Here is a 25,915-nt window from a genome sequence, read left to right on the forward strand (position 1 = left end):
ATTTGACAGAGAGAAAGAGTGAGAGAGCACAAGCAGGGGGAGCAGCAGAGGAAGAGGGAGAAGCAGGCTCCCTGCTGAGCAAGGAGCCCAGGGCCCTGGGATCATGACCTGAGCAAAGGCAGATGCCTCACCGACTGAGCCACCAGGTGCCCCAACACTGTCTTTTTTCAAATAAATCCACACAATTCTCCTTTAAGTCTGATACCAGAGAACAAGACATCAGAGAACAAATGTTTTTCATGATCACTCTTATCTCTTAACAAAGGAGTAATATTTAAAACATTTAGATATTTGATTTTTAAAATAAAAATTAACCACATTGCCTACATCCTGTAATATGTAAATGTAATATTTTGAAATATGCTGAAAAAATAAAAGGAGTGGTAGTGTCATAGGCATCCTCCAAATTGTGAAACCTCCATCCTCTCTCAGTGAACTAAGGTAGGTGACCATTTGTGGTGCAAACCGAGGTATTGGTGTCAATTCCTATATAGCTAGCAAAAGTTCATTTTTTTACACTTTTATCATAAAAATAGAAGTAGAAGCTCGCATATTTTCTACTTGATTCTGATGGAGATTGATCATTTTGCATAGTACTTGGCTACATCCTCCCATTTTGGAAACTATAAAGTTAGAGATAATCAGATTGAAATTGGCAATTTTAACAATAATTTTCATTAATTTAACTGTTTTTATTTGCGTAGTAATCAATCGAAGAAATTTTAAGTTACATTAATTAGAAGGCATGTCTCTTTCAGTACTCTAGGCACTAAGCAGATGCTAAGGTTTCAATAAATATTTCATTTGATCTTGATTTTGGCCTAGGGGAAAACAAGAGAGATGAATTTCTCCTTTGCAGATGTGGAAAAGGAAAAGCAATTACGTTCAGAGAATCTAAGCCCTAAGAAGTTGGGAGAAGAAAGAGGAGAGAAAACAGCGTTGAGTTATGTTGTCTGATATTTCTTTGCATAAGGTCGGAAACCTGAGGCCCTTCAGTGGCCAGCCTTAATGCAAATTCTCTAATGCATTGAAACAAGACCTGCCAAAGGTCGTATAGTGTGAATGTAGAAGAGGGGGAGAACATGTGTAAAAATGACAAGAGCCCGAAGCCTGAATCTGCTCTGCAAGTACTCGGTCCCAGCAACGGAGCTCCTCTGTAAGCCCCAGGGGTGAGGACACACCAGGGTCTCCGCACCTGGGCCCATCCACCGCGGCCACGCCCCAGGGGTGGGGCGGGTTGTCTCGAAAGCTCCGCCCCTTCCCGCCCTCCCGCGACGCCCCAGACGCCTGCGGCGTCCGCGGAGACACCGGAAGGAGCTGCGGCTGCTGCGGGAAGTGGCCGGTGCGGGAGGCGGGGACCCTGCGGGCAGGGCTGCGGAGCCGTTTCCCGGCCCTCCTGATGCGACGCCTCCCCTCTCCGAATCCCGGGGAGTGAGAGAGGATTTTGCGGAGGTGCGGCCGCAGGCCACCGTTGGCCGCGCTGGCGGGGTCCGCGGGGAAGGCCGTGGAGGTGAGCGCGGCGCTCCTGGGAGGGGCGCGGGGCCGAAGGGCGCTTCGCCTGTCGCCAGGAGCCGGTCTCGGTTCTCGCTCCCGCGCTCTGGGGCTGCGGCCGCTGCAGTGGCCTCTTTTTCTTAGTCTTTGGTGGTGGTGGGCGCGCGGGAGAGATGAAGGCCTAGGTCTCTGTGCTTTGCGTTACAGTAATGATCTGGTGGCCGCCACGGCGGGGATCGGCGAAGGACGCAAGTCAGTTGCAGATTTGAGGAAGGGTCCCCCAGGGGGCGCTCCCCTGGGAAGCGGGAGGCTAAGCGAATCCCTGAGAGGGGCCCCGCTCCTTTCCACGGTGTCCCATCCGATTTGCCAGCCCCCCACGGTGGGCGCAGACGATTGAAAGCCCCGCAGCGCGCTGGCTCCTAGGTCTTGGTTTCGCTTTGTAGCGCAGTTGAGGTGATCGGACCTATTCATGCAGCCCCAAAGCCCCGTTATTCGTTGTTATTAACGGGAAAATCCCTGGTGTCATCGTCCCTGGAATTTTTCTCCGACCAATATTTGATCCATATTGTTTCAGAGGTCATCCCGTACAGTCTGTCCATCTGCAGCTTTTGTTTGTGTCGAATTTCCATACTGTATAGTTTTCCAGACCTTTAGTCGTATATATTTACCAAGTACAAAATGTTCTTCATTTGAATGTTTACAGGGTGCAAGTTGAACTATTGTTTGAGAATCTTCTAGGTGTTTTGCACTCAACTTAAACATTTTTAGGGTTTACATTCTCTTATAATTAGTGTTAGGCCTGGAAAATTGGGCCAGAGGGTAAAATCCTAGCAGGAGCATGCATAGGCTCTAAACTGAGGATGAATTTTACCACAAGGATCTCTAGACTTCTTGCTTAATAGATATTTAGAATTATATAATTTTTAAAGTTTAATTAGATTGTTTTTTCTTTAAGAAAAACCTGTTTAAAAAATAATGAGGCTGTTTTCGATCCATTTCTAGTTGAGGCGATTTTATCATTTGGGAAGGTCTGATCAAATCAGATAATAAGCTATTTGACTTGAACCTAATACAAATATTGTTAATGAATTTATTAATATAAATAAGGGAAAAAGTAGGAATCTTATTGATAGATGATGCTAATTTTATAAGAAGGTAGTAGTAATAGTTATGTTGGTAGGTTTGTGTTAATTCATTTACTTTGGTGGGATTGGAAGAAAAGGATTATACGAAAAATATTCCAGGAATAAAATATTTGACCTGCTGTATGCACGAGGGATAGTCTACTTAAGATTACATCTTATTTTTGATCTCATTTATTGCCAACTTTCACTTTTTTGTCTTTAATAAACTACCAATAACCAAATAACAGTGCAGTTTAATGGCATTAGATTGTAGTAGTTTATTTTAAATATTTGAAATTCTGAGTTAAGGAGATAATTTTTAATTTTTATGTATTGCTGTTAGAATTTTCAATGACCTTTCACATGTGCAGTCTTAGTTGAACCTCATGCCAAGCCTCTAAATTAGGAATGCCAAGAAGTAAAAGTCTTTTCCCATGACAGAAGCATTTCAAAATTGTGTAAGGATCAGAATTTCCTTAAAGCCTGAAATAATCTTGCTGAAGTAACCTTTGATAAAAATTGGAATTCAGATAGATATTAAAGCACTGTGAATTATTATTTTTTTTACTTTAAATTTTTATTGTTATGTTAATCACCATACATTACATCATTAGTTTTTGATGTAGTGTTCCATGATTCATTGTTTGTGCATAACACCCAGTGCTCCATGCAGAATGTGCCCTCTTTAATACCCATCACCAGGCTAACCCATCCCCCCACCCCCCTCCCCTCTAGAACCCTCAGTTTGTTTTTCAGAGTCCATCGTCTCTCATGGTCCGTCTCCCCCTCTGATTTACTCCCCTTCATTCTTCCCCTCCTGTTACCTTCTTTTTTTTTTTCTTAACATATATTGCATTATTTGTTTCAGAGGTACAGATCTGTGATTCAACAGTCTTGCACAATTCACAGCGCTCACCATAGCAGATACCCTCCCCAATGTCTATCGCCCAGCCACCTCATCCCTCCCACCCCCCCACCAGTCCAGCAGCCCTCAGTTTGTTTCCTGAGATTAAGAATTCCTCATATCAGTGAGGTCATATGATACATGTCTTTCTCTGATTGACTTATTTCACTCAGTATAACACCCTCCAGTTCCATCCACGTCGTTGCAAATGGCAAGATCTCATTCCTTTTGATGGCTGCATAATATTCCATTGTGTATATATACCGCATCTTCTTTATCCATTCATCTGTCGATGGACATCTTGGCTCTTTCCACAGTTTGGCTATTGTGGACATTAAAGCACTGTGAGTTATAAAATAAGACTACAAGAGCATGAAGTACAAAAATGATGAAAGATTTATGGTGAGAAAGTTGAAATATGGGTATCTTTTTAAAAGTAATAAGTAACAGCTTTTTTTTTTAAGTAATTATTTAAGTAATCTCTACACTGAACATGGGGCTTGAATTCACAACCCCCAGATCAAGAGTGATATGCTCCTCCAACTGAGTCAGGCAGTGCCCCAGTAACAGTTCTTTCTTTAGTATAGTTTTTAAACTTTTTTTTTCAAGTCTGCATGTGATGGCAAGAGCATTTTGATAAATAGGATAGCTCCAAAGATTCCAAGATAAGTACAGTGGTATAATCATCTATAAAAAGGAGCATGAATTTTGTATAGTATATATATGTATAGTATATATGTTAAGAGAACTTTTATTTTTATTATTATTATGTTTTTAAAGTAAGCTCTATGCCCATCGTGGGGCTTGAACTCATGACTTTGAGATAGAGTCCTATGCTCTACTGACTGAACCAGCCAGGTGCTCTGAGAACTAATATTTTAAAAATTGTGCATGTATCAAAATAAAGTTATTTTAGAAGGCTAAGTAAATACCTGTGAGTTTACCAGGGAAAGCCCTTTGGAAAATAAAAATAATGAAACGTTGTTTCTGTCTTCAAAGAAGTATAGTCAGACTTCTGGTCATGTAGGATAGTTTTTTTTTTCCATTACTACTGTAAGTGTCTTATGAGTATTATAACCAGGAATTTAGGTGAGGGAGACATTACTTGTTATTGAGTCTTGGTAGAGATGGTATTTGAGATGAGTGACCTTTGAAAGGTTTTCAACAGGGGAATATTGTAGGATATTTCTAAAATAAAAAGATAATTGGGTTCCTGGAAAGATATGAGTTATATTTAAGAAAGGATTGGTAGAACAATCTGTATATGTGCTGCCGAAGCGAGCACAGGATTAGTAGAACAATTGGCTGATAGTAAGTTATGGGTTATGTAAGTTAGTAATCGGAGATGAAAAAGACAAATTATGAAAGACTTCATTCATTAAAGGTGTTTGATCAGAAGAGGTATGTATTCCACATGAATGCAGAATGAACTGTAATTGGGAGAAGACTGAGACCAGGAGATTCCTTTGGGCAGCTTTAGGTTGAGCTAGATGTCCATAGCATTACTTTTGTGGTCCTTGTAGTTTCTCTGAAGTGCTATCTTGAAAGCAGGACTTTAGATAAAAACATTGGTGCAGGGGCACCTGGCTGGCTCAGTTGGTAGAACATGTGAATCTTTATCTTGGGGTCATGAGTTCAAGCCCCATGTTAAGTAGAGCTTACTTAAATTAAAAAAAAAAAATGGGTGCAGGTGAGATGCTGGAAGCAGCAGTGAGGGAGTGGGTAAAGATTTAAGGAAGGGAAAAAAAGCCAATGAATGGGATCTGGTGTGTGTGTGTGTCGGGGGGGGGGGGTAGTTTAATCCTGTGGAGATTTTTGTAGAACTGCCTCAGAATTATCCTATCAAACGAAGGGGAGTTGAGGGAGTTTTTCCACCCACTTCCGGATCTCTGATAGCTCTAATCATTGAAAATCTTCACCATTGATTGGGTTTACTAGTGCTAACTTTCTCCAGTTACATAAAAAAAGGATTCCTCATACTTAAAGGATCATTATGTCCAAATAACTGGAACACATATATCAAGTCTGCCAACCTTTGTCTTCTGTCTAAAAGGCCATACTTGAATTATTTTACATAGTAGTTAATATTTTATTGTTTACTGTCTCACTCTGTTCAAAGCACTTTATATGTATTTATTTTATTTTATTTATTTATTTATTTTAAAGATTTATTTATTTGAGAGAGTGTGTACACAACCATGCTCAAGTCAGGGGAGGGGAAGACGGAGAGAATCTTCAAGCAGACTCCCTGCTGAGTGCAGAGCCGGAGGCGGCTAGATCTCCTGACCCATGAGATGATGACCTGAGCTGAAACCAAGAGTCAGATGCTTAACAGACTGTGCCAGCCAGGTGCCCCAGCACTTTGTACGTGCTTTATATATACTCCAGAACTCCATGAGGTAGATATTTATGGTTATCTCAGTTTTATAGACGAGGGAATTGAGGCACAGAGAAATAACCCTGGTTACAAACCTAGGACATAGGGAAATTGGGTTTGAACCTAAGTAGCCTTGCTCCAGAAACTACTCTTAGCCACAGTGTTGTCTTATAAGATAGTTTCCAAATTATTTATTTTAAAGGATTTCTATGGAAGGTATTCTTATTCTGTAGTTTTTAGTATTCTTTTTTTGTTTTTTAAGATTTTATTTATTCATTCGAGACACAGAGATAGAGTACAAGCAGGGGGAGAGGCAGAGGGAGGAGCAGGCTCCCCACTGAGCCAGGAGCTGGATGTGGAGCTCGATCCCAGGAGCCTGGGATCATGACCCGAGCCGAAGGCAGATGCTTAACCATCTGAGCCACCCAGGCGCCCCTGTAGCTTTTAGTATTCTTCATAAATAAAATTTCCAGATATAATCTAGTTTGTGAATACAATAAGACCGATTACTCTTTATATCCTGAAACCTATTGATAAATTGAGTAAGAATTGTACTGTTGTTCCATGCATCTCCTAGAGTCTGGATTCTAAATACTTGAAACTCTTTTTTTTTTTAGTGTCACTTTAGACAGTAGATTCTGTGAACCCTAATATAGGATATGGTATGACCATCTTTGTTAATTTTAGCTCATTTTTCCAAATAATTTATTTTTTCTTTAAAAACTATTACTGTCAGGGCGCCTGGGTGGCTCAGTCGTTAAGCATCTGCCTTTGGCTCAGGTCATGATCCCAGGGTCCTGGGATCGAGGCCCGCATCGGGGCTCCCTGCTCAGTGGGAAGCCTGCTTCTCCCTCTCCCCCTGCTTGTGTTCCCTCTCTTGCTGTCTCTCTCTCTGTCAAATAAATAAATAAAATCTTAAAAAAAAGAAAAACAACCTTTTACTGTCAGGGGCACGTGGGTGGCCCAGATGGTTAAGCGTCTGCCTTCGGCTTGGGTCATGATCCCAGGGTCCTGGGATTGGGACCCACATTGGGCTCCTGGCTCTGTGGGGAGCCTGCTTCCCCTCTCCCTCTGCCTCTCCCCCTGCTCGTGCTCTCTCTCTCTCTGTATCTCTGTGTCTCAAATGTGTAAATAAAATCTTTAAAAAAAAAAAAAGAGTTGCATACTCTTCTGAGCCAGCCAGGCACCCCTAAAAAACTTAATTTTTAAAATTTTATAACTAGATTTCGCAAGCCTGCCTTCTGTGCCTTTATTCAGAGTTTTGTTAAAAATACCAACAGTTCTGCCACCTGCTAGTAAAGACTTTCTGGATTCATATCAATCTTCTCTATGACTATTAAATTATTTACCAGTTTTCCTGACATAAATTTTTTCTCATGGTTGCTTGAATCTGACTCTATAAATAGCTTTACCTTTTAGAATAGACGAGGCAATGGAATGCAGGCGGTTTCTCAATATTAAAAGGTTCTTATTAGGTCACCAACTATGTCCTGATGTGTAACAAATATTAATGACACAGGTCCCTGTGCTTTTCCTAAAATTTGAATATGTGCTCTTCTGTTTTTTTGGATGGCAAAGGTAGAATTTTGGGCATGAAACTTGACTGTACTGCCAAGGTATTCCCTCCTTCCCCCTGCTTAAAAGTAATACCTTCAGAAGCAGTTTTGAATCTGCAGATGGGCAATTGAGCTGTACATCATAGACATGAATTCGTCCAGGAACATTTTTTAGTTGGGGTTATTGCCATCATTATAAGGCTGAGAAAATTTCAAATAAGTCTAGTTAGGGTAGATAGAGGAAAAGGTTGCGGAAAAGGTTGCCAGATAAAAGATTGAAAAGGTAAGGACAAATTGGGGTCAATTATGAAAAGCCTTCATTTCCATGCAGAGCTTGAATTTTCTTGTGCTCCCTGGTGATTCCCATCCTGTGAATCACAAGCTCCTAAAGGAATCTCAGAGTTTTGTGGGATCTACATCTATATACTGAAAAAAAGGCATTTTCATTTACATTTATTTTCACTGCCTTTGTGTTGTCTATCTTTTCTAATGCCTAGTACCTGTCTTCCCTGGGCAGACTGTCAGACCAGAGTGAAAGCATGCATGCCTTCTTTTGGTATACACTGGAGAAGAAATTGAAGTAGCTTAGAACCTCTGTTGCCTTGTCCTCTTGTGTCTAAATAGCCTACTCTCAGTAAATCTTTATCAGAAGAAGGAATAAAAGAATGATTTTGTTACCATAGTGAATTAATTGAGAGTATTAAGGGAATTCTATTTTGATAGTGTTATGTTTAATTGTAAGGAATACTAAATTGCCTTGGGTACAAATTATGAGCTTTTGTTTATATGCACTAGTTCTTGTTAAATTGTTTAGATACCAAAAGATTAATACCAGACACCAGAACAGAGAGTACTTAATCTTTCCCCAGTCCCCATTTCTTTGTTCTGAGGCAACAGAGTACATAACCTTCAATGTCTATATTTTTATAGGATGTCTACGTCCAGATACAGTGTGCTATAATGCAGGTTTTAAATTTTTACTTTAGTGGTTTCATACAGTACGTATCATTGTGTATCTTTCTTTTCTTCCAATCCAACATTATGTACTTTAGATCTATCCCTGTTGATAAATTATCCATCCATTTCAAGTGGTCAGACTGTTGTGTAGTATTCATTTGTGAATGTACCTTTTATGTATCTGTTCTAATGATGGACTTAAAACATTCTAAAATAAAAAGCAAGATTAAGATTATCTAGAAAGCAATGAGAAAATTTCCGTTTAATTGGCCAACATTAGTATGTATGTATGTATGTATGTATGTATTTATTTATTTTAAGATATTTTATTTATTTGACAGAGACACAGCAAGAGAGAGAACACAAGCAGGGGGAGTGGGAGAAGGAGAAGCAGGCTTCCCGCGGAGCAGGGAGCCCGATGCCTGATGTGGGGCTCTGCCTGATGTGGGGCTCGATCCCAGGACCCTGGGGTCATGACCTGAGCTGAAGGCAGACGCTTAACCACTGAGCCACCCAGGCACCCCACCAACATTGGTACTTAAAGGAAAATGCATACTAATTAAATACTTTTATTAAGTGAGAAAAAAAAGAGAATTTAGTACTCATATTTAGGGATTAAGAAAATAAAACCAAAACCAAGTACGACATGGAAATTAAAGATAAAGCTGTAATTAATGGAATTGGAAACAACAGAACAAAAATAGTGGAAAGGATAAATCGCAAAGCTGGTTCTTTGCAAAGACCAATTAACTAGATAAACCCCTGTAGAAGAAAATAAAATCAAGTAAAAATGCACAAGATTAGTAACGAGAAAGGAAATATCAAAGACACATGGATATAGGGGAGATTAATGGACTGTTATGCAATTTTCTTGAGATTACATGCATGCTATGATGTAAAGTTGAAAATTGAGAGGGCATGCATGATTTTTTTTTTTAAAGATTTTATTTATTCATTTGACAGAGACAGTGAGAGAGGGAACACAAGCAGGGGGAGTGGGAGAGGGAGAAGCAGGCTTCCTGCCGAGCAGGGAGCCTGATGCAGGGCTTGATCCCAGGACCCTGGGATCATGACTTGAGCCGAAGGCAGACGCCCAACGACTGAGCCACCCAGGCGCCCCAAGGGCATGCATGATTTAATAGCAAAATATAAATTAGTAAATTTGATCCAAGAAGTGAAAAACTTGAATTGACCCATTCCCACTAAAGGGTCAAAAGATGATTGAAGATATGTCCTGCAAAGAGGCACCATAGTAGATAATTTCACAGCTGAGTTTCATTTAATTTATAAAGAACATACAGTAATAATAATAAAAATAAAACCTTTTCTATGGTAAAGAAGATGCAAAGCTACTGAATGTATTCTGTGAAGCACATGTACTTTTATCCCTAATAAAAATGTTACCCAAAAAGGTCAATTTCACTTGCAAAATTTCTAAATACAATATTAACCAATAGAATCTAGATATGAAGCAACAGACTAATAGTACATTTTGACCCATAGGCATACCAATGCAAGGATCATTCGTATCAAATCTATTAATAGATCATATCAATGGATGAAATAAGGAATATAGTAAATCATCAGTAGCTGCTGAGAAGACATTTAATAAAGTTCATTAAGGCCAATTCTGGCGTGCCCGGGTGGCGCAGTCAGTTGAGCATCTGCCTTCGGCTCAAGTCATGATCCCGGAGTCCCAGGATTGAGCCCCACATCAGGCTCCCTCCTCAGTGGGGAGTCTGCTTCTCCCTCTGCCTCTCCCCCACTCCTTGTCTCTCCTCACTCTCTCAAATAAATAAATAAAAATCTTGACCATTTCTAATTAGGGGCACCTTGCTGGCTCAGTCAGTAGAACATATGACTCCTGATCTTGGGGTGATGAATTCAAGCCCTATATTGGGCTTAGAACTTACTTTAAAAAAGAATTCTAATTTAAAAAATCAAAGTAAATTAAGAATAGGAGGAAATTACAGCAAATATCCTAAGTGGCTAAACCATTAAAGCAAGGACCCAGAAATGGTTGCCCAAAATCACTTTTTTTAAACATTTTTATATTTAACATTGCCTTAGAGATTCTAGTAAATGCATTAAAACAGTAAATAATTAGTATTAATACTGGAAAACAAGAGGTAAAACTATCGTGTTTTCTAGTATATTCAGAGAATAGCCAAGGAAACTGAAAAGGAATAGTGAATGAGGAATGTCTTACAGTTATTGAAATACTCTACATTCTGTGTATTCAGATTAAATATGGTATTGGCATAAGTAGATTGGTGGAACAAAATGAAGGATCCAGAAATATGTGCAAGTGTAATAAAGGTAAAGATAGTATTACAGTTCAGTAGGTAATGGGTAGATTGTGTAGTAAGTGGTGCTGGAACAACTGTCTGCCCATCTGGAAGAAAATAAAATTGGGTTCCCGTCTTAAGATAAACCTCAGATGAATTAAAGCCTTGTTTAAAAACTAGTTAAGGTTATTCTACAGGTTTAGCTATATGGACTAGGAAATTTTAAGATTAGAAACTCAAGCTATTGTAAGAGACGTGTTTGATTTTATAAAAATTAAAGCCTTTAATGATAAAGGATACTGTAAGAAAGTTAGCAGTATTGGTACTAAGACAGACATAAGCTAGTGGAATAGCATAGAGTCCATAAATAACCTTCATATATATGATGATCTTTTTTTTTTTTGACAAGAGTGCCAAGACTGTTCAAAGAGGGGAAAAGTCTTTTCAACAGAGGGAATTGGGCAAATTATATACTCACATGCAAACATATTAAGTTGGATGCTTACCTTATACCGCATAGAAAAATTGACTTGAATGGATCAAAGGCCTAAGCATAAGAACTAAAACTCTTAGAAGAAAACATTTGTGACATTGGATTTGGCAGTGATTCCTTGGATATGACAACAAAAGCACAGGCAACAAAGGTGAATAGATAAATTTGACTATATCACATTAAAAACGGTGCATCAGAGGGCACAGTCGAGAGTAAAAAGGCAGCCTATGAAATGGGTGAAAATATATTGCAAATCATATATCTGATAAGGAGTTAAATACCCAGAATATGTAAAGGACTCCTACAACTCAACAACAAAAAGAAATGAACAACCCAATTAAAAAACAAGAGTCGAATAGACATTTCTCCAAAGAAGGTATATAAATAAACGGCTAATGAATACATGAAAAGATACCCAACATTACTAATCATTAGGGAAATGCAAATCAAAACCACAGCAAGATCACCTCACACCTATTAGGAGAGCTACTATCAAAAAACCAGGAAAAAAAAAACAACTTAGAGAAGTAAGGGTTGGTGAGGATGTGGAGAAATTGGAACCCTTGTGCATTGGACTGGGAATATAAAATGGTGCAGCCACTATGGCTGCTGGTATATATGTATATGTATAGTATGGTGATTCCTCAAAAACTGAAAAATAGAATTACGATATGATCCAGCAATTTATTTTTTTCAAAGTTTATTTATTAAATAGTCTCCACATCCAACGTGGGACTCAAACTCAGAACCCCAAGATCAAGACTTGCATGCTCTACCAGCTGAATCAGCCAGGCAACCCTGATCTAGCAATTTCACTTCTGGCTATCTACCCTAAAGAAGTAAAAGCACGTATTTGAAGAAATAGTTGTATGGTTGTGTTCATGGCAGCATTATTAACAATAGCCAAAAGGTGAAAGCAACCCAAATGTTCAGTGATGGATGAATGAATTAACAAAATGTGGTATATACACACACACAACTGAATGTTACTCAGCCTGGAAAAGGAAGGAAATTTCTGACATGCTTACGAAATGGATGAATCTTTAGGACATTAGGCTAAGTGAAATAAAGTCATCACAAAAACATACTGTATAATTCCTCTGAAAAACCTCTTTGGACCCCCAGACTAGTCAAATTCATAGAGATAAAGTAGAAGGTGGTTGCCAGGGGCTGGTGGGAGGTTGAATGGAGAGCTCCTATTTAATGGTTGTGGAGTTTCAGTTTTTCAAGATGAAAAGAGTTCTGGAGATTGGTTGTACAACAATGTGAATGTTGGACCATGTTGGTTGAACAGCGTGAATGTTGTATAATGTTGCTGAATACACTTAGAAATGGCTAAGATGATAAATTTGTGTATTTCATCAAAATTAAAAACTTAATAGTATGAAAAAATATTTGCAGTGTAGAAATTCTTTTTTTTTTTTTTTAAGATTTTATTTATTTACCTGACCGAGAGAGACATAGCAAGAGAAAGAACAAGAGCAGGGGGAGTGGGAGAGGGAGAAGCAGGTGTCTCACGGAGCAGGGAGCCCAATGCAGGGCTTGATCCCAGGACCCTGGGATCATGATCTGAGCCAAAGGCAAATGCTTAACGACTGTGCCACCAGGTGCCCCTGCAGTGTAGAAATTCTATTTGAATCCAGAAGACAAAAAAAAAAAAAAAAAAATTCAAAGGAGTAGTTAATAAAAGAGCAAATCTAGGAGGCCATAAAACTTATGAGAAGATACTCAAACTCACTGGTTGTCAAGTAATGCAAATTAAAGTACTAGTGAAATCTAACAATGTGCCTATTAAATGGCAAAAGTAAAAAAACCAATGATGTTTATTGTTAGTAGAGAAAATGGTGTTGCTGTGCAGAAAATGGCTTTATTAGTGGAAATGTAAGTTGTATAATTTTTGAAATATAATCTTGCAAAATCTGATTTTACAAACTGGCCTGTATTAAGATTATATGGATTTTTTTTTAAGATTTTGTTTTTTTTAAGTAATCTTTTTTTTTTTTAAGATTTTATTTATTTATTTATTTGAGAGAGAGAGCACATGAGAGGGGGGAGAGTCAGAGGGAGAAGCAGACTCCCGCCGAGCAGGGAGCCCGATGTGGGACTCGATCCCGGGACTCCAGGATCACGACCTGAGCCGAAGGCAGTCGCTCAACCAACTGAGCCACCCGGGTACCCCTTTTTAAGTAATCTTTACACCTAACTTGGGGCTCAAACTCAGAATCCCGAGATCAAGAGTCACACACTCCGCCGACTGAACCATCCCAAGATCATATGGGTATTTTTAATGGCAGAATATGGAAACAGAGAGTGTTCATCTATAGAAGAATTAATTAAATAATTTATGCAGGGCATGCATCATGACGTGTATCCAAGAAAAAGTTGAGAGTGAGGGATATCTGTATTGCCAAAAAAGGCCATATAGGTCTTTATTTCTGTATTTGATTATATGAGCATGAAAAAAATATTGAAGCATATATGTAGGTTTTAAAGTGCAGGTATGCTGGTAATAAGTTCTTTCAGCATTTTTTATTTATTTTAAAGATTTTTTATTTAGTAGAGAGAGAGCATGCAGGACAGGACATGAGTCCGAGTGGAGGGAGAGGGAGAAGCAGACTCCTTACTGCCTAGGGAGCCTAAAGCAGGCACCATCCCAGGACCCTGGGATCATGACCTGAGCCCAAGGCAGATGCTTAACTGACTAAGCCATCCAGCCGCCCCTCTTTCAGCACTTTTGTAAGAGGTCTTTATTTGCCTTTTTTTGAAAGCTGTCTTTCTAGGTATGGAATTCTAGGTTGACAGTGATCTTTCAATACTGTATAGATGTTGCTCCACTGTCTTCTGGCTTGCATTGTTTCCAGCATACATTATTGGCCTTTCTTGGGTACTTTGAAGATGTTCTTTTTATTACTGGTTTTAAGCAACTTGTTGGTTGGTTGGTTGATTTTTAGCCGCGCCTATCCTGCAAGGCAGCCCCATGGAGGGTGCTGTGGGGAAGCCAGTGGCCTGCATTGCCCCCTTAAGCAACTTGTTTTTAATGTGCCATGGTGTAATTTATTCATGTGTCTTGTGCTTTGAGTTCGTTGTGTTGCTTTAATCTGTAGGATTTTATTTTTCATCAAATTTGGACTTCTGCATCCAGCTGAGTGATACTCTTTTTTAATTTTCTCAGTCTTTTTTTTGTATTTCAGTTTGCAGTGTAGTTTTTCTTTAAAACGTGTATCCTTGGGGCACCTCAGTGGCTCAGTCAGTAGAGTGTCTGACTCTTGATTTCAGCTCAGGTATTGATCTCAGGGTCGTGAGTTCAAGCCCTGTGTTTGGCTCCAGCTGGGCCTGGAGCCTACTTTGATAAATAAAATAAAAAATAAAATGGGTATCCTTTATCCTGTCATCTGTATTATCTCTGGATCTCTTTTTTTCTTGCTGTGGATCTGATTTTTCTTCTTTGTATATCTTGTAATTTTTTTTAAATTATAAAAGATTTTATAACTGAATGATGACAAAATATGATACAGTATAGAGCAACATAAATATGGTTACTGCCCCATGGACATCTTCATAGCACAGGGGTATTTCAAGAGAGTGGGCTTAAGACAGCAGGTGGGTGCCCTGAAAGCTAGGGCAGGTGGACAGGAGAGGTACATTTGTGCTGGATAAGATTATTTCTCAGTACTTTTTATTTTTTTTAAAAGTTAAATTCAGTTAGGGCGCCTGGGTGGCTCAGTTGGTTGAGCGACTGCTTTCGGCTCAGGTCATGATCCTGGAGTCCCTGGATCGAGTCCTGCATTGGGCTCCCTGCTCAGCAGGGAGTCTGCTTCTCCCTCTGACCCTCCCCCCTCTCGTGCTCTCTCTCTCTCTCATTCTCTCTCTTTCAAATAAATAAATAAATCTTTAAAAAAAAGTTAAATTCAATTAATATGTAATGTATTATTGGTTTCAGAGGTAGAGTTCAGTGATTCACCAGTCTTATATAATACCCAGTGCTCATTACATCACGTGCCCTCCTTAATGTCCATTACCGAGTTACTCCAACACCCCACCCCCCTCCCCTCCAGCTACCCTCAGTTTGTTTCCTACAATTAAGAGTCTCTTATGGTTTGTCTCCCTCTCTGATTTCGTCTTGTCTTATTTTTTCCTCTCTTCCCCTATGATCCTCTGCCTTCTTTCTTGAATTCCCATATCAGTGAGATCCTATGGTAATTGTCTTTCTCTGATTGACTTATTTCGCTTAGCATAACACCCTCTAGTTCCATCCACATCTTTGCAAATGGCAAGATTTCATTTTTTTGATGACTGAGGAGTATTCGATTGTGTGTGTGTGTATATATATATATCACATCTTCTTTATCCATTCATCTGGATAAAGTTTGGCTATTGTGGACATTGCTGCTATAAACATTGGGGTGCACTTGGATCACTATATTTGTATCTTTGGGGTGAATAGTAGTGCAATTGCTAGGTCATAGTGTACCTCTATTTTCAACTTTTTGAGGAACCTCCATACTGTTTTCCAGAGTGGCTGTACCAGCTTGCATTCCTGACTTGTAATTTTTGATTGGATGCCAGGCATTGCCATTTTTTAAATCTTGTCTGGTGCTGGGTTTTTTTTTTTTTTTTTTTTTATTCCTTTAAATATCCTTAGCTTTGTTCTGGGACACAGTTAAGTGCCTTGGGAATAGTTTGGTACTGTAATAATTGTTTTGAGCTTTTTAAAGGCAGAACAAAAGTAGTTTTTAGTCTAGGGATACTTTATTTCCTATTACTGGGGTGATAGCCTCTGAGTACTTTGTTCCTTCAGTATTATGAAGGCTTTAAACTTACTGATGGGGGCACAAACAGATCTGTGTTGGCTGTGAGGATATTTCTACCTGCTCCTTTCCAGTAGTTCTTTCCCTTGTTTAGGGTAGTTTAATCACATGCACATGCATGCTTATCAGTTCTCAGCTAAAAACCTGACGGTAGCCCTCTACAAATCTCATGAGTTTATTTGCTCTGTGTTTAGTTCCTTCCTCTCTGTTACTCTGCCTTGTGAATTCTAGCCACCTTGGCCTCTCTGCATTTTCAGTACTGCCCCTTCAACTCAAGGAGATTGCTAGACTGTCTGGGTTTTCTCCTATGTATACTATGGCCTAGAAGTTCTTTCTAGGCAGTAAGGTGGGGTAGTTGCCTCGTTGCTTATTGTCCGATGTCTGATAACTGTTGTTTTATATATTTTGTCTGGCTTTTTAGTTAATTAAGTTGAGAGTGTGAATCTGTTTCCTGTTACTCCATAATGGCTGGCTGTAGAGGTAGTTGGATGAGAGGGAAGAAATATCTAAGCACAAAAGGAAGTGAGACTTGGGAAAGATTGCCAGACTCTTCCTAAAATATAAATAAGAAATAGAAAATATTAACAGTTATTTTAAGTTTAACTTCATGCATCTGAAAGTCTGGAGCATGGGGAGGGGCAGAGGGAAAGAGTCTCAAGCAGACTTTCTGCTGAGTGTGGAGCCTGATGCAGGGCTCAGTCTCATGATCCTGAGATCATGACCAGAGCTGAAATCAAGAGTCAGATGCTTAACGGACTGAGCCACCCAGGCATCCCTAATGTTATGTAATAATGTAATATTTAGAAATAACTATTTATTCACTATTAACCCCCGGGGTGATTTCCCGTTGTATTTTGTAGGTTGCAAGATAATACTGGATTCATTTGATTTCATTGAAACTTTTTGTTTAATGTGTTTACTAATGTGTTAATATTTTAGCTTTATAAGTGTTTATTCTTTCCTAAGTTTCTTATTTTGTTCCCAAATAGTGTTCTCAAACCCCAAAGATAAACTAAGGGCATGAAAAGCCTTGTTATTAAGAATGTACATCCAAAGAAGATCTAGAAGTACTGAATTTTAAACTTGAGACTTTTTCTTGGAAATCACTGGGTTTACTTGAACCAGGCATAAGATTTCTATGCATTGAGGGTGCCTCAGTTGGTTAAGCGACTGCCTTCGGCTCAGGTCATGATCCTGGAGTCCCGGGATCGAGTCCCGCATCGGGCTCCCCGCTCAGCGGGGAGTCTGCTTCTCCCTCTGACCCTCTTCCCTCTCGTGCTCTCTATCTCTCATTCTCTCTTTCTCTCAAATAAATAAATAAAATCTTTAAAAAAAAAAGATTTCTATGCATTGAATGCTGTGTAGCAGTTAGCTCTTTATAAGATTTGCAGTGGAGATAGATAAAATTTAGTGACAGAACAGTATTCCTATCCTTTTTCTCATAAGTTATACTTATAATGTGATATCTTGGAGGAAGTTAAGTGTATTGGGATTGCAAAACATTTTGCCTTCTGTTTATTTTAATGGAATTGAGGAAACTCCTGAAGAATATTAGGAAAATTGTAATCGATGTGGGAAACTAAGTCTTAAACTTGTGGTCATATGGGGAAGGGAGGTATGAGACCTTACTGGTCATATAAAAAAAAGTATACAATGGGATGCTACAGAGTGCCTAATAAAATTTTATGTGCTTGTGTATGCGTAGTACTGTGTGTGTCTGTGTATTTACACACTTGACACGTGTACTACCTCATTTAATCCTTAAAATAGCCCCTAAGTTAGTTATGCCATCCTACTCTTCTTGGTATCCTCAATTCTATTTGACTCCACAGTCTTGCTCTTACCCATAAGATACATAGGTGGATTGAAATCCTTGTTCTGCCAAACGCTAACAATGGGAAGTCAGTCAGATTTGCTTCTCTTAGCCTTATATGAAATGAAGATAATAGTAGTACTCTACATCAGGGTTGTTGAAAGGATCTTGTGATAATTTGGTTTTTACCTTGGGACGATTTTGTCCCTTTGAGGACATTTTATACTGTAGTTGTTAAAGCTCAGAATAGGGAGGGTGTTTTGGCATCTAATAGGTAGAGCAAAAATGTTGCTAATTACCTTAAAATGCATAGTACAAACTCCCACAAGAAACATCTGGCCCAAAGTGTTAGTGGTGCCAACGTTGAGAAATTGTGATTTGTGACCATCTTGGTATACTGCTAACATACCAGACCAGTTTCATTTATATCATCACTACGGGCTGCTACTAGTGTGAAAAGAAATGTTTCCATTTGACTATTCTTTCCCTTTAACTCCTATTACAGCCTAAGGGTTACTCTTAAAAAAAAAAAAAAAGATAAGAGTACGTAAATTGAATAAATGAAATTTTTTCTCTTATTTATATTCTAAAATGTGAAATGGGAGAGAGAAAGGGGAAAAAGTAGCAAAAGTATTGTAGAAACAAATTTACATTGATACATAGGTGTCAATCTTTTTTTTTAAGATTTTATTTGTATATTAGCGAGAGAGAGACAGCGAGAGAGAGAGAGCACAAACAGGGGGAGTGGGAGAGGGAGAAGCTTAGTGGGGAGCCCAGCGTGGGGTTCAATCCCAGGACCCTGGGACCGTGACCTGAGCGGAAGGCAGACACTTAATCGCTGAGCCACCCAGGAGCCCTCATAGTTGTCAGTCTTAATAAAATGTTAACTTTGTAGAGAAATTGTCAATGTGCATTTTAAATTATGAAGGTAATCTAGGTATATTTTGAAAAATATATTCTAGGGTAGACTTGTAAACACATATGCTTATTATTTTAGCCTTTATTTTATTTTTATTTTTTTTGAAGACTTTATTAGAGCACATGCGCCTGTGCATGCACATGGGGGGGTGTAGGGTGGGGGTGGGGTGGGGTGGGGTGGGGGGCCGGGGGGAGGGGCAGAGGGAGTGTGAAAAGCAGACTCCCCACTGAGGGAGCCTGATGCGGGGCTTGATCCCAGGACCCCAAGATCATGACCTGAGCTGAAGGCAGACCTTAACCTACTGAGCCACTCAGGCACCCTGTCCTTTATTTTAATTATTTTTACTATATTAACATTTTTTGGTTATTTGTCCTGTAGGTATTACCTCATTTGGAAATACTTGGGAGACAGGAAAAAATTTCTAACAAAATGGCAGCTTTTCGAAATCATTGTCCACATTTGGATTCAGTTGGTGAAATAACGAAAGAAGACTTAATACAAAAATCTCATGTAAGATAGAGTTTTTTCCTTCCTTAAAAAATTATTCATTTTACTCCCAAATACGTATTTTTTAAATAAATTACTATAATACTGTGTGTTCATGAGCTCTAATTTTTTATATGATAGTCAATTGTATGTGTTTGGCTGTGTCAATATAATGATAATGTCGTCTGTGATTTTTGTTTCATAGGGTACTTGTCAGGATTGTAAAGTCAGAGGACCAAATCTTTGGGCATGCCTGGAGGTATGTGTGTGTTCCTTTTCAAAAGTTTAGTATTATAAAAATTTATATCTGAATAAGGGTAACTCTAAGATTTTTTGACATTCAAAGGATTTTATAAATGAATATGCTTGAAAAAATTCATTACCGATAACAAGTAAACTTTGGGTTTTAACTTGCATTGCTTTTGCGGAGTTTTAGTAAATCATTAAAATATTTTATGCTTGCCTTTTATTAGAGGTGGCATTAGCTTTTAGCTTAGAAATATTCTCACTTAATTCTTCTGTTCCTAATACCTTTTGGTTAAAATAATTTACTATGTAAAGTCACTTAGTCATTGATTTAAAACGTGTGATCAAAACTTAATTGAAATTGCAGTGTTATTGTTCATTTACACATATTGTAAAATGCCTTATTTTTCTTTTGTATAATTATTTTAGAATAGATGTTCATATGTTGGTTGTGGTGAATCACAAGTAGATCACAGCACCATACACTCTCAGGTATGATACAGAATTTTTTTTTCTATCTATATATTTATTTGCTTGCTTGCTTTTTAGCTTTTATTTTTAATTTCAGTTAGTTAACATACAGTGTCATATTAGTTTCAAGTGTACAATACAGTGATTCAACAATTCCATATATTACCCAGTGTACAGAAAATTTTCATGCAAGATGTTTTTTAAAGAGAGTCTGAAGGATACGGAAAGCGAATACATTATTTCAAGTTTTAGTTCAAAATTTTGCCCTTTTTCATATAAGAGGAGTTAAATCTTAGCTTATACTTTTTAAAAGGTGGGGAGGGGTATTGCTAAGATCAATATTAGATTGAGATTCTAATTAAGAGAGTAATGATTTAAGAAATATGCCACCTGATTTATGAAGATGATAGTTGGAATTTTAGGAGATGTGAAGATTGAAGTTAAGAGAGGTTGCCTCCACTTGATATAGGACCTGGCTAACTTCAGGTCTCAACTCTTATTATCTTCTGCACATTCTCTTAACTGGAGTTCCCTTTTTACTTCACCCTGGTGGTTTGGTGCTTGTGTGTAATTCTGGCATGCCTCTTTTATAGTAACTCCCCTTCTAAACTGTAAGTTTCTTGAGAATGAACTGTTTTCTTCACATTGATATTTCTATAGCATGAATTATCCTCAGTCAGGGTTCCTCGAGAGAATTAATTAAGCCTGAATATCCCAAGGCCCTCAGGCATCATTATACATACATTACTTGTCTTTTGTGCATCTAGAATGGTAGTGCTATGTACCATTTTTAGGAGAATTGAAAAAATAGTTACTAAAATAATTTTCTGTAGGGCACAAATTTTCTTGCAGAACTCCAGTTGAGAAAGGCTGGAGCTTTATATATCCAAGATCATACATTCACTATTGCTTGAGCGGTTTTTTGCTGTGACTCATGTCATTGGGCTCATTGTTTTGCTACTCTGATCTTCTAGAATTGTTACTGTGCTTTTGTCAATTATTTTCTTGTATTACACTTAACTTGCTAACTGCAAAACAGAATCTTACTCTTGTTTGTCTTCATGCTGAACAGTGGTAAAAAATGACAATAGAATAATTTCTAAAGTAGGGTTAGATACTGTTACTATTCACTGTACTTTAGCAGTTTACCCGAAGAATGTGTTTTTGGTGTTCCAGTTTTAACTCATCTCTTTTGAGTATATTGTTATTCATCAAAGACCAGCAGTTTATCTTATATGATTTTTTAAAAAGATTTATTTGTTTGAGAGAGAGAGATCAGGAGCAAATGAGGGGAGGGGCAGAGGGAGAGGGAGAAGCAGACTCCACTGAACGCAGAGCTGGATGCGGGGCTCAGTCTCATGACCCTGAAATCATGACCTGAGCCAAAATCAAGGGTTGGATACTTAACCGACTGAGCCACCCAGGCACCCCTCTTATATGTTTTTTTTAAGTTTATTTTTTTAGTAATGTCTACACCCAGGGTGGGGGTTGAAGTCATGAGTGAGAGTCCAGTGCTCTTCCAGCTGAGCCAGTTAGGTGCCCCCTTATACGATCTTTTGAAATGTTTTCACCTATATCTAATTTTGGTTCCTCTTCTCCCCTCCTGTGAAATTATATAGGAGACAAAGCATTATCTAACTGTGAACCTTACCACTCTTCGAGTATGGTGTTATGCTTGCAGCAAAGAAGTATTTTTGGATAGGAAATTAGGAACTCAGCCTTCTTTGCCTCATGTAAGACCACTTCAGCAAACACAAGAAAACAGTGTCCAGGTAATAATCTAACTTTATTTAATTAAAATATCATACATTTTCAGGTAGTGATTTCAGAATTTGTCATGTAGTTGTAATTTAAAACCACTCTACCTAATTTGTACTTTAAAAATTTATGTAATGTGCCTTTTTTCCTCGATTGAAACACTGAGGCTGGCCTTTGTTCTTTTGTAGAATGATAGGTTATGGTAAGATTGAAGCCCACCTGTCTGAAGATGGAAAAGCACCTGTTGTGATCTTAGCCAAAAGGCCGAGAAGTGATACCTGTTGTGTTTTTAAAACTTAAAAAAAAAAAACAAAACTAGTTTAAAAAGTGTATCTTTTTCTAGCAATCTGGTTCTAGGAGAGGGGGCAGGCCTTCTTTGATAGGGAATTACAAATACTAATTCAGCTCCCTGTTTTTCATTTCTCTCCCCTCTTTACCCCCATTCATATTACTAAGAACATTTTACTAATTTATCAAAAACCAGATAGGATATCTCAAAGCTTAGCATTGACCTTTGGTTCCGAAATATGTGTGGGCTTGCAAAGATTGATCACTTAATTTTGAGAATTTTCCGGTCGTGTAAAAATAGGAAAAAGGAAATGAAAAAATTAGAATAGTGGCTTCTAACTTACTCTGCTCATTTCCTCTGTATGGTTTAATAATTAACACATTACTGAGCTTTTTCCTCCTGTGTCATAAAAATCACATTGTATTTCTATACTTTACTTCCTTGGTACCAACTCTTCTATTTTTCTTTTATATCTTTGTATCACATTTTGATAGTAGACATTTATGCTAATAAATTCGCTTGCCATACACATTCTGTAACTAAACTGAATAGGTTTTAGACAAGGTGTAACTTGTTGCATTTCTAGTTTCATGGTGAATGGCTCTAATGGGTAAATCACCACATTACCATTACCATTTCTCCCACTGATATTTATTTATTATTCAGAAATGTGTTTTTTGTCTTTTTTGAATGCCTTTATAGTTTGAAAGTAAATTTTCGTGAACACTCCTGCATTATTAACAAAAATGTGGTAACAAAAAGTTTAATCACATAAGGAACTAATAACAATTTATAAGGGTAATACTCAAAGGTGGTTGAAAAAATAAGTGCAGATGGTTCACAAAAGAGAAATATAAATAAAAACACATTGACAAAATAATCATCCCTGACGAAAGAAAAGTAAGTTAAAACAGCTGTCTGTTGCCATTTCTGCATACTCTTTTTTTTTTTTTTTAAAGATTTATTTATTTATCTCAGAGAGAGAGAGAACACAAAGGGGAGGGCCAGGGCCGGAGGGAGAGAGAAACCCAAGCAGATTCGTGCTGAGTGTGGAGCCCGATGTGCGGCTCAATCTCATGACCGGAGCCGAAACCAAGAGTCTGTAGCTCAACCTCCTATGCTACCCAGGCACCCTGAGATTTCATACTCTTAATGAATGTTGAATCTGGTTGAATAAATATACTGATACTTTTCTGATGGCTTGTAAATAATTCTTTAGTGAGTTATATTTATAACACATAAAAGGCATGAATTTAATTTCATGCAACTTCCTGATCCCATTGTTGAAGAAATTACTCAGAATAAAAAATGTTATTTGTACAAATTTTTTTAGTATAAATTTTTTTTTTTAAGATTTTATTTATTTATTTGACAGAGAGCAAGAGAGCACAAGCTGGGGGAGCAGCAGACAGAGGCAGAGGGAGAAGCAGGCTTCCCGCTGAGCAGGGAGCCCAATGCAGGGCTCGATCCCGGAACCCTGGGATCATGACCCAAGCCGAAGGCAGATGCTTAACTGACTGAGCCACCCAGGCGCCCCTACTATAAAATTTATATGCTGTTTGAACCCAATTCATTGGAACATTAATTAAAAATAGTAGTCCTGCCCTACATCAGGCTCCCTGCTCTGCGGGAAGCCTGCTTCTCCCTCTCCCACTCCCCCTGCTTGTGTTCCCTCTCTCACTGTCTCTCTCTGTGTCAAATAAATAAATAAAATCTTTAAAAAAAAATAGTATTCGAAACCATTCAAAGGTCATTAATAAGATTTTTAAATAGAAATTTTTTCTGGGAGGTAAAATTTTAAGTGATTTTTTTTTTTAAGTCTCTATACTTAAATATAAGTGAGACTATGGGGCCAACTCAAATGTTCAGTATCTACAGATACCAGGAAAGTAAAGTAAATAAATGTATAAAGTGGGTGGGTATAAAAGTACATGTACATGCATTGTAGAGGTGGAATAAGGCTGTAATAAGTTGGAGAAGCAGAGCACATGCTAAGTGCATGCTGCTCTTCAGTTTCCTCCTTTAACTGAGTGTTGCTAAATGGGTTCACTATAGTTCGATCTTCTATTACAAGAGATCTTGCATAATCCGAGTTTTATGTGAGCTCTCCCCATTTTTAAAATATTAGATCTAAGTTTTTCTTTTGTTAGGCTTTGTCCCTTTTTTTTTGTTTTTTAAGTGTGGGCTAGCGTTTGACCAACAGATCACCAATTGTGACCTTTGAGTTAAGCCAGTACTTGGAAATTAATTCTGGAATTAATATTTTATTACTGTTTAAAACAAGGGAACTATTTCATATGCGCAGAAGGATGCAAAATAAGTATGGTAGCAAGTATCAGGAGAGATTGTAGAAGTCTGCAGATAAGTTGGTGTGTTATGATAGAAAAACTTAAGTATTTTTTTCCTGTAAAAAGAAAAATCTGGAAAGACAGTGTAGGGTATTGCACTTAGATTTTTTTTTAGCCGTAATATGAATTCACTGATTTGGATTGGAATTCACTGAATTAATTGTGTTTAAATTCAGAAAAGTCACAAGTGGCTTTGTTATTCAAGTACATATTTTAATATAGATGTAGTGACATGCTCTTACCTAGTGTAGATCCTTATTGATTTCAGGATATAAATGTAAATTTTATTCTGATATACCAGAGTTTGTTCTTAATAGTTTTAAAATAACATCTCTTAACTTTTAGACTGTAGATGTATATGAGATAAAATTTAAAAAAATTTTAACATAAAGGATTTTTTCAAGTTAGCTGTCTTTTCTGTTATCAAGGATTTTAAAATACCCAGTAATACAACATTAAAAACTCCTCTGGTTGCTGTATTTGATGATTTGGACATAGAAGTGGAAGAAGAAGATGAACTTAAGGCAAGAGGTAAAATAATTCTCCTGTCACACCTTTGTATGGCACTGCCCATTTCTTTAGGAAACTATGTAATGTGAAAATTTCGAACTCCAGAAGTGAAAGGGACTCTAAAGATGTGAATGACCAAAAAGGAAAAAAAATTTGGTCTTGTAAAATTTCATTTGCAAGGAAAGCAGACTGGCAGCTTTGAGTGATACTTGGTTTCTCTGACATCACTTTACCAAAGCCCACAATTCTTAGTATAAACTATCTGTATATAATATAGCACAGATTTTGTGTTTTGTAATTGATACAAGGGAATTTTAATGTTTTAAATGTGTATTTAAATAATTATCTGAAAATTAACACTAGTTTAAGCCTGAGGTCTGAGTTGTTCAAGTTGTTATTTTGTATTTCCAGAATATATATTTTTTATAATGTGTTTTTTTTTTTAAGATTTTATTTATTTATTTGACAGAGAGAGACACAGCAAGAGAGGGAACACAAGCAGGGGGCATGGGAGAGGGAGAAGCAGGCTTCCTGCTGAGCAGGGAGCCTGATATGGGGCTCGATCCCAGGACCCTGGGACTATGACCTGAGCCGAAAGCAGACGCTTAACGACCGAGCCACCCAGGCGCCCCATAATGTGTTTTTTTTTTTAATTTTCAATTTTTTGAGTAAACTCTACTTCCATTGTGGGGTTCAAACTGAGAACCCCAAGATCAAGAGTCGCACACTCCACCCATTGAGCCGGCCAGGCACTCCTAGTTTGTATTTTCTTAACATAGTTTGGGAACCATAATAAGTACCATATATATTTACATATTCAGTAAACATTTGTAAAATTAAGTCATTGTATTATTGAATGATGACATAATTTATGATTTTTTTTAATAGGTCTTACAGGTTTAAAAAATATTGGAAATACTTGTTATATGAATGCAGCTTTGCAGGCTCTTTCTAACTGGTAAGTAGTGAAATAAGCTTTGTTTGTATAACTTTTTAAAGTCACTCTTTGAGGAAAAAAAAAATGAAGTCACTCTTTGAGCAGATGACCATGCTGCTAGTATATGGGCATACCACCCT

At 37.9% G+C, this 25,915-nt stretch overlaps 1 protein-coding gene across 3 annotated transcripts in view; it reads left to right on the top strand.

Moving 5' to 3' along the window:
• Nucleotides 1-1,309: 1,309 nt before the first annotated feature.
• Nucleotides 1,310-25,915, top strand: part of USP33 (ubiquitin specific peptidase 33) — a 59,534-nt gene continuing 34,928 nt past the window's right edge. For 2 of the 3 annotated variants that reach the window (XM_028102550.2, XM_028102551.2), the window contains exons 1-7: nucleotides 5,731-5,918; nucleotides 19,109-19,240; nucleotides 19,422-19,475; nucleotides 19,892-19,954; nucleotides 21,553-21,705; nucleotides 24,757-24,859; nucleotides 25,727-25,796. In XM_028102550.2, the coding sequence (XP_027958351.1) occupies nucleotides 5,844-5,918; nucleotides 19,109-19,240; nucleotides 19,422-19,475; nucleotides 19,892-19,954; nucleotides 21,553-21,705; nucleotides 24,757-24,859; nucleotides 25,727-25,796 (650 nt within the window). In that variant the 5' untranslated portion in view covers nucleotides 5,731-5,843. Of the gene's footprint in view, nucleotides 1,511-5,730; nucleotides 5,919-19,108; nucleotides 19,241-19,421; nucleotides 19,476-19,891; nucleotides 19,955-21,552; nucleotides 21,706-24,756; nucleotides 24,860-25,726; nucleotides 25,797-25,915 lie in introns of those variants that run through there. The other variant, XM_028102552.2, reaches the window with a different exon arrangement.

This window comes from Eumetopias jubatus, unplaced genomic scaffold, assembly GCF_037043125.1.
Source record: "Eumetopias jubatus isolate StellerSeaLion01/CBP00866 unplaced genomic scaffold, mEumJub1_p1.0 scaffold_4, whole genome shotgun sequence".
Taxonomy (NCBI): Eukaryota; Metazoa; Chordata; class Mammalia; order Carnivora; family Otariidae; genus Eumetopias; species Eumetopias jubatus.